An 8,901-nucleotide genomic window follows, 5' to 3' on the forward strand; every position below is an offset into this window, starting at 1 on the left:
TGCTGCGCAGGCTTTCTCTAGTTGCGGCGAGCGGGGGCTACTCTTTCTGGCGGTGCGCGGGCTTCTCATTGCGGTGGCTTCTCTTGTTGCGGAGCACGGGCTCTAGGTGCGCGGGCTTCAGTAGTTGTGGCACGCGGGCTTAGTTGCTCTGCGGCATGTGGGATCTTCCCGGACCAGGGATCGAACCCGTGTTCCCTACATTGGCAGGCAGATTCTTTACCAGTGCACCACCAGGGAAGTCCCAGATGCATTTTAAACTGATTGTGAAATCCACATCTTCCGTGTTGTTTCCTGACTTCACCACTTACATCTTAGACGAATGCCCTCAAGTCCTTAGGTTCCTTTCTCCTCACTTTACAAGCTTTGCCCTTTGTTTGCCAGAAGGCAGAGAGCGGACGTGTCAGGGAAAGGCAGGAGGATAACCAAGGTGCCGAGTGTGTGCGTAGCCCCGATACGGCTGGAAGTAGGAGGCCTGCCTGGACAGGGGGCTGGACCAGGGGCTGCCGAGGATTGACATTATTTGTGTTACTGTCTTGTTTCCTACTTGCTTGTGACAGGAAAGCAAACACAGAAGGTAGCGTCAGAAGAATAGACATGGGCTCCGATCCTGGCTCAGTCATTGCTGGCTGTGTGCCCACAGGCCAGCCCCCAAACCTCTCTGAGCCCCGGTGTCTTGTCTGAGAACTGGGAGCGGGTGCTGCCCCCACAGGTTGTTATGGGATGAAATGAGGCAGTAAGTGTGAAAGCGCAGTGTCACCACACCACAGCCCCCGGCCCAACTGTGTTTACCAAATTTCCTTGTGACTCCTTCCTGCTTCAGTACTAACAGCACCGGGGCGGGGAACTCGGTGAGTGTTGGTTTGTTTGGCCTAGCATTTAGCTGTTTAGTTGGCTGGGATATGAAGAAGGGTATTGCACTACCCCTTCCTTCCACACCAGTAGCAAGAGCTGACATTTACTGTGAGGCAGAGTCTATTCTTAGGCCCAGTTTCCAGATGAGAAAACCAAGTCCTAGAGATGTAAACACTTATCCGAGACAGACGGAGGTGTGAAGTCAGACCTGCCTGTGGAGCACGATGCTGTGCTCCAAGCGTGTCCTCCCACCTCTCGGATGCCGGAAGGTGGTAAGGGGTGGCAAGCCGTGGTCCACGAGACAAGCGTGTTCCAGGCGCTGAGTGGCTTGGGGTGGGGGGTCGGGGTGCTGGCTGACACTTTTGGCCCTATTTCCCAGAATTCATTCATTTTTCCTTCCTCCTTCCCACATCCCCTAACCCTCTTAAGGATTCTTCCCAAGCACTTCAAAAGCAAAATAATAAATAGTGACTGAGGTCATTGCCACAGAAGAACAAGGGGCACAGGCTTTGATAAGAGGATGAGATGGAGAGCCCTGCCTCTGCCTCCCGTTGCCTAGGAGAAGCCTCGCATCAGACACGGGCGAGGCTGTGTAAAGCTCCAGAGGGGCCCTTGGGTAAGGAGGAGAATAAAGGACAGAGAGGGAGCAAGGCTGCCACGGGCTCTGTGCGCCAGGACGGGCCCCGGGACGGTCGAGCTCTGGTACCCAGCAGATTCCAGTGCCCTGGCCAGGGGCACACTTACATTATTAAAGGGCTCTCTTTTAGACCTGACGCAGCTTCTTCCTGGCCTGATCCTGTCAGGCACACGCTCATTCGCATGGAAGATTTATAAGGTTCTTAAAACCTCTAGTTCTGCTATTTTCGGTAGCATTCTATCAGCAGGGTTTTAAAATCGTGGCTGAATGACTGTAGCTGTACTATAACGATACAGCATCATAAAAAATTCTCCTACCTCTCTGGATTTGGAAACACATCATCTATAACTGTTCCTTTTCATTCTGTGAGTCTCATTCCTTTTGGATTCCCAGGGGTACGTGCAGTGGGTAGGAAAAGTATTTGCAGTCGTGATCCTGAATAAATGTGGTTGCATGATATTGCCGAAGTGCTGGCTGATAACGTGGTGGCTGTAAGAGCAGTGTAATGCCGAGCGCAGAGAGCTCTGCAACGTCAGAACGCTCACGTGCATCTACTTGGTGCTCTCGACAGCTCTCTGAGAATGAGAAGGTGGGATTATCCCATTTCACGGAGGAAACCAAGACTCAGGAGGTTAAATTACTTGCCCAAGGCTGCAAAGCAAGGAAGAGGGCAGAATTGATTTCAGTTATAGAGCTAGTATTCCAGCCTTAATATTCTGCCTCGTGATCCTGTACTTTCTCTTCTCTACAAGGTGATGTCCCTCCTAAAAAAAACTGTCCCAGTGGCTTTTCCACTTCGTTCCTGAAGAATGGGCTTTGGTAATACCTCTGAAGTCTTGTTTCATCAGGATTCCATGTGTTGAAGCAGAGTCCAAGCGGCGGTCACAGACCCTGACCTCCCCGAGGGCAGACGTATGCACAATTGCCTCCGAGCTCCCCTCCACACTAGCTCTTTTAGCCCAGAGGATGAATTGAATTGAGTTGAAATCTTCAGGTGGAAGGGGCCTAAGCAGCTGCTTCAGCATTGTAAGTTGCTCCCACTTGAAAACCTCGGGAGGCAATGGAAGCTTAAAGCCCTTATTCTTTTATCATCAGTGTGGCTCCGCACCTTCTGTCACCCCTTGATGATGTGGAGGAGGAGGCAATAAAGTGGCCTTTACCGAAGACAGCTAGGGGGACAGGGTGCAATGGGACCCTAACATTAACGAGAAAGGACGAAATGATTCACTGGCTTTTGTGAAGTAAGAAACTTCAGCAGAGAGTACAATGAGATTGTACTTGGTAATTTGCAGGCTTATATGTAGAGACAAACAGAAACTGCTAATATCTGAGTGGTACAAATGCCCAGAATGATGAGGTAAGAGGAGCTGTCTGTCCGCTGGGAAATCAGAACATACCCATGCTGTGGGGCGTGGGGTCGGTGCCAGGCGTCCAGCCTCGCTCGAGGGAGCCGACCACATGGAGCGGCGCTGAGGACTTCTGCAGCGTCAGAGAGTGGGGTAAGATTGAGAGCAGAGCCCAGAAAAAGTGCACGGACAGCTCAAGACTTGGCCAAACAAGGGTCAAGTTAGCATTGGAACAGTAGACACCGAAAGGGAAGATCAAACGTTCCTCTCACTGCTGGGCTCATAGGAGCCGTGCTAGTGGCCACGCCCTAGAGGTCAGGCGTGTGGGCGCCCACTACGTGTCGTTGCCGCGCGGAGGCCTTGTGAGGAGGGGTTGGGGTGACCGTGCCCACGTCAAACCCCAGCTTTGCCGCTCAGTAGCTGAGTGACCCTCCGTTCAGGCGGGCCCTCACTCGTGGGGTCGGTGGTGGCATGGGGCTGAGTAAACACCCGTGGAGCACTTGGAACAGTGTCTGGCCCACAGGAAAGCCGAGACGTCACTCGTCGCCACTCGTCGCCACCTGCCCGTTAGTCACTACGCTAGACATTGCAGGGTTCGGTGGCCGTGCGCCGAAAGCACATTTATTTGGAAATGTGAGAAGTGCTGGAATAACACTATTTGGCTGCATCTGTCCAATAAGGATGGTTACAAAGGGCTTAACGACACGGCAGTTTGTATTTATTTGTATGAGTAGTACTTCTGAGGTGAAAAGTTCTTCGAATTGTAGGATAAAGAGAAATACCAGAATTTCCAGCACCGCTTCCAGTCCTTTAGGATCCAGGCCCATCTCTTTAGAAAAAGCCCCATCTGTTTTTCCATAACTAGATTTGGAAAGAAAAACCAAACTCTGTACATGGGTATTAGGCTTTATAGCTTTTCAGTCATATCCTTGTGTCATTCCCCCAGGAGCCAGAGGGAGGGAAGGACGGTTTACTGAATGCCTACCATGTGCCTGGCGTGCATTGTCTCATTTGACTCTCATAGCAGCCCCACGAGATAGATTGGACTACCTTCGTGTTACCGATGAGGAATCTGAGGTCCGAGGCCATGCAGCTAGTGAGCGGTAGGACCCCTACTAATGCCTAAGCCTCCCAACTCCTGGGCCAGCCAGACAGGTGGCCCGAGGGAGTGGATGAGAAGAGCTGGGCTGCCAGGCGTGCCAGGGAGGGCACAGAGCATTGCTGGTCCCCTTCCTCCCACAGAGCAGGGACCTGCGGAAGGAGGCACTTGTTTGCCCATAAACCCAGGACTGTTGAACGTGACCCGACATCTCACTTCCTAACCACGTCTGCTGGGCAGCAAGGACTGCGTACATAGTGGGCGTGCAGAGAAGCTACGTTCGTTAATTGTGAGCTCAAGGCTCCACCCTCAGCCTGGCCCGCAGTCAGTATTTGTCTTGATAATGACAGTGTGGGCTTGCAGCATCGTACCAACGTGTTCTTAACTGGGTCCCAGCATCTCGTGTTGACTCATCCTCCCGTCTGCAGACTTGCTGGCCATTTGGAAAAGGATGCAGAGGAGTTGAGATGGGGAGGTGTCAGATTGTTACTGAGACATTTCTAATTTGCGATGTATGGTTTTTAAGCCAACTCGTTTCTCCTGGTTTTTCCTGTTTTCTACAGCACCCCTCGGGGAGAGACATTTTCTGCTCCCACCAAGCTGGCTGGGCCTGCTTCCTGAATCTCCTGGGTGTGTCTTAATTACCAGTCCCAGCACCTCCTGAAAGCCCCACTCTCTCCTCCTGGTCACAGAGGAAGGATCATGGGAGAAACAGAAGGGAAGAAAGATGAGGCTGATTATAAACGACTGCAGACCTTTCCTCTGGTCAGGGTAAGCCCTGGAGGAGGGAGGCAGGTAGCCAGCAGGCCCCACAGAGCCTTAGAGAGAGGCAGGGGAGCTTGTCCCCTGCAGAACAGCAGTTGGAGGAAGTTAAGAAGGGCTCTGTTGGCCAGATCTAGAGACCGAGGGGTCAGCAGCGATTCATTCTTTCATTCATTCATTCATTCGACAATTATTTATTTAGGCCACCTGCTATATATCGGGCACTGTTCTAGGCGCTGTGGCTATAGGAGTGAACAAGACAAAGGCCTGGCCCACATGAAAGAAAGGTTTAAAGAACATAATTTCAGGTAATGAGTGCTATGAAGAAGAGTAAAGCAGGTGTCAGGGGCTGGAGAATAGAGGATGGCTTCTAGAAAGGTTTCTCTGATCAGAGACCTGAATAAAGTTAGGGAGCAGGCCTTGTGAAAGTCTGGGGGAGAGCACTCGCCAAGCAGGGAAGCAGCAGGCACAGAAAGCCTGAGTAAGCTCAGCATTTGGGAGGAACAGAAAGAAGGCCAGTGTGGCTGGAACAGGGTGCTGAGGGGGTGGCAGGACGTGAGTGTCAGCGTGACAGCAGGGCCAGGCCTCAGAGGCCTGGGGGCCACGGTGAGAAATGTGGGTTCTATCCTGAGTTCGAAGGGGAACAGTAAAGAGCTTTAAGCAGAGGAGTGGACGTACTGTGATCAGTTTTACGTTTAGTATTTCTTTTTTTTTTTTGTGGTATGCGGGCCTCCCTTTGTTGTGGCCTCTCCCGTTGCGGAGCACAGGCTCCGGACGCGCAGGCTCAGCGGCCATGGCTCACGGGCCCAGCCGCTCCGCGGCATGTGGGATCCTCCCAGACCGGGGCGCGAACCCGGTTCCCCTGCATCGACAGGCGGACGCGCAACCACTGCGCCACCAGGGAAGCCCACGTTTAGTATTTCTAAAAGATCACTCTAGCTGTTGGAAGGAGAATGGATTTTAGGGAACCAGGGTGGAAGTGGGGAGACCAGTCAGGATGCTATTGCAGAGGCCCGGAGAGATGTGGGTGGCCGGGTCCAGGTCACAGAGTAGAGGTGGCAAGACGTGGTAGGATTCTGGACAGATCTTGAAGGTAGAGCAATAGAATTCACTGGCGCATTGCATGCTGGGTACGAGGGAAAGCAGGCCAAGGGTGACTGCTAGGGTTTATTTTGTCCTGAGCTTGGGAGAGAAAACTGTGTCGATTACCAAGAGAGGGAAGACGGAGGAATAGGTTTGTGGGAAAAATCAAGAGTTATCTTTCAGACATCTGAGGTTGTCAAGTAGGCAGTTGGACATAGGAATCCGGAGCCCAAAAAAGAAGTTAAAACTAAGGATGAACATGTGGGAACCCTCCCCGCATAGAAGATGTATAAATCCACAGAGCAGGGTGGAGTCCCTAGAGAGCAGATAGCTGGAGAAGAGGCGAGGGTGGAGACGAAGCCCAGAGGAGGAGAGACATCCAGCAAAGTGACCCGAGAAGGAGCCCCCAGAGGGGCAGGAAGAAAAGCAGGAGCCCCCAGAGGGGCCACACCATCTCTTCAGGCTTCTGGGCGAGTCAGCTGTGCTCTGAGGCTACTGGTAAACCGTTCCCATGGCCGGCAGGCTCCTGCCTGGACCAGCCTTCATCCCGTGTCTGTCGCTGTAACACGTTGTTCGCACAGGGGCCCGGGGCGTAAGAGCCCGCGAGGCTTAGCTTGATTCCGTCAGGAGATGGGTCACCTCTCTGGGCTCTGCGCGGGGCTCTGCCGGGGCAGCTCCCCAGTGTCCGTGCCTTACGCTTGGGACAGAGGCCAGCCCAGAAGGCAGGTCACAGGCTGAGGCTCTCTCTGTTTGTCTCCTGCCTTGTCTCCAGCACTCGGACATGCCAGAGGAGATGCGAGTGGAGACCATGGAGCTGTGTGTCACGGCCTGTGAGAAATTCTCCAACAACAACGAGGTATTGCCATCAGTGCAGGCGGCGCCTCGTGTCTTTGGTGACCGCTGTGGCCCCAGTCCCCACAGCCAGCTCCAGAGGGTCCTGCTGGGACCAGGCTAGGGCCTTCCTTGGAGGCATTCGGACCGTGGGGAAGGCCGGTGAGGGTCCGGTGCTGTCTCCGGTGCTCACGCCCAGCCCTCGAGGGAGAAGAGCCAGAGGGCTTTCCGTGACGCCCCGCCCATGTTCCCAGTCTCAGGTGGGCTGCTGACTAGGGCGCCTTTCCCCTTGGCTCCATCCCAGTGGAGAACAGAGGCCCGCCCAGGCATTCATTCATGTATCCGTTCACCCATGCAGGAAAGATGTTAAACACATCCCCGTGCCAGGCACCGTTCTAGGTGCTGGCGAGAACGACAGATGGGCATCGGCACAGGGATGTCATTCGTCAGTCTGGTGGTGAGCAAGGGGGAAGTCAGTGGCATGGCAGCTTGGGTGAGGCCGACCATGGCTAGTGAGAGCCCAGGCTTTGGGTCAGGGAGGCCCAAGTGCACGTCCCATCTGCAGCCCCTCGTAGCTCTTGAAACTTGCACAGGCAAGTTCTTATCAGCCGGTGGCCTAGTCTGCGGCCAGGGGTGAGGGCGCTGCCCGTGCCCAGCAGGTGCCTGAGCACGGGCCTCACCCCGCAAAGGCCGGGCCTCCGCCCCACCCCCAGACCTCTTCTCGAAAGAGCGAGCGTGGGAAGGAGGGAGCTGCTGCCACAGCCGAGGGAGCCAGGCCGGCTTCTGTCCCAGAGCCCACCAGACCCATCGGGGAAAGGCCTTTCTGTTCCCTGAGGGTAAGCCTGACACGTCGTGACGATGGTAATCCGTGCAGTCTGCGGCGTGCTCTCCGGGGGCTTGTTGACTGAGTGCCGAGAACAGCCTTGTGGCCCTGGCACTGGACGCGGGCACCAGGGGCAGAGCCAGAGCGCCAGCCCGGGGCCCTGTGTCAGGCCCGAGGCCCGCTCTACCGCCTCGCCAGTGTCTTCTGACTGATGAGGTAGTGTCCGGTTTCCTGTCCCTTTGTAACGACAGCCCCTGGCAGGAGGGTCCCCGTGCGGAAACCCTGTCCGAAGGTTCCATAAGCAGAACGGCAATATCAGGCAACAGGCCTTTCCCCTGCCAAGACTTCTGCTCTCCGAGAGGCGCTGACTCATGCCCACTGTCTCCCCGGAACCTCCCTCTCTGATGAGTGTCCTCTTGGTTCCAGAGCGCCGCCAAGATGATCAAAGAGACCATGGACAAGAAGTTCGGCTCCTCCTGGCACGTGGTGATCGGCGAAGGCTTCGGCTTTGAGATCACACACGAGGTGAAGAACCTCCTCTACCTGTACTTCGGGGGGACGCTGGCTGTGTGTGTCTGGAAGTGCTCCTGACGCTGTCCCCCACCCCTGCCCCCGTCCCCCGCAGGCCTTTTCCTGCTGTTCCTCTGGGGCGGGGAGCAGCCCCAGGCAGGTCCTGAGTTTCCAAAGGAAAGCCGGGCTCTTGTCTGTTGTCCTGTGTACCGTTTCCGGAGCCGCGCCCAGTGTGTGAATCTGTTGACATCTGTGTCCGCGGGCTCGCAGCCAGCTCACGCTGAGTCCCGGGGCGTGAGGGGGCGGCAGGGGAGGGGTGCGCAGATGTGACAGGGTAGAAGGAGCGGGGGAGGTGGAATTTCTCTCACAGGGACGTGCCAGCCCCACCTCTCCGGGTGGCCGCTCACCCCGCACAGCCCGGGAGCCCCTCGCTCCCACCCGCAGCACTGCAGGCAGGTGTCCGCTGTCCTCGTCTTTACGGGCCATATGCAGATGGCCTCGAGAGGGAGTCTGTCCTCGGGGGTCGCTGGCGCTTCTCTCCTTGTCCTCCGGAGAAGTGGTGACCCCCACCCCACCCCACCCCGGAAGCCCCTTTCCCAGCCTGACCCCGGGCTGAACAAGCCACTGCGTCTTGTCGGGTCGACAACTCCACAGCCCCGGGCTTTGACGTGAGGACCAAGCAGCCTGTCCCCCTCCGTCCCCTCCCCGCTCCCCAGCCGCCAGGCTGCGTGAACCTGTTACCTTGCCCCACCCAGGCAGTTGGTAACCAGTGGCTGCGGGTGTGGGAACTGTTTCTCGAAGTGTCACTGACCTCCGGTGAGACGCCTGGGCCAGGAGCGCCCTCGCCGTGAGGCCTGTTTCAGCAGGGAAACCTGGCCTGCCGCCTCTCATCAGGGACCGCATGCTGATTTGTACTTCTTATCTCTGCTGGGTTTTCTATACTCTTTTTGAGTGCGGG

At 55.7% G+C, this 8,901-nt stretch overlaps 1 protein-coding gene across 5 annotated transcripts in view; it reads left to right on the forward strand.

Moving 5' to 3' along the window:
- DNAL4 (dynein axonemal light chain 4) overlaps positions 1–8,895 on the forward strand; it is a 12,298-nt gene extending 3,403 nt beyond the window's left edge. The window contains exons 1-5 of one of the 5 annotated variants that reach the window (XM_028490657.2): positions 1,983–2,515; positions 2,782–2,988; positions 4,498–4,705; positions 6,552–6,635; positions 7,860–8,895. In XM_028490657.2, the coding sequence (XP_028346458.1) occupies positions 4,637–4,705; positions 6,552–6,635; positions 7,860–8,024 (318 nt within the window). In that variant the 5' untranslated portion in view covers positions 1,983–2,515; positions 2,782–2,988; positions 4,498–4,636 and the 3' untranslated portion in view covers positions 8,025–8,895. Of the gene's footprint in view, positions 1–1,982; positions 2,516–2,543; positions 2,989–3,781; positions 3,939–4,497; positions 4,706–6,551; positions 6,636–7,859 lie in introns of those variants that run through there. The other 4 variants (XM_028490658.2, XM_028490655.2, XM_028490656.2 and 1 more) reach the window with 4 other exon arrangements.
- Positions 8,896–8,901: the final 6 nt, after the last annotated feature.

The sequence above is a fragment of the Physeter macrocephalus genome, chromosome 6, assembly GCF_002837175.3.
Source record: "Physeter macrocephalus isolate SW-GA chromosome 6, ASM283717v5, whole genome shotgun sequence".
Classification (NCBI taxonomy): Eukaryota; Metazoa; Chordata; class Mammalia; order Artiodactyla; family Physeteridae; genus Physeter; species Physeter macrocephalus.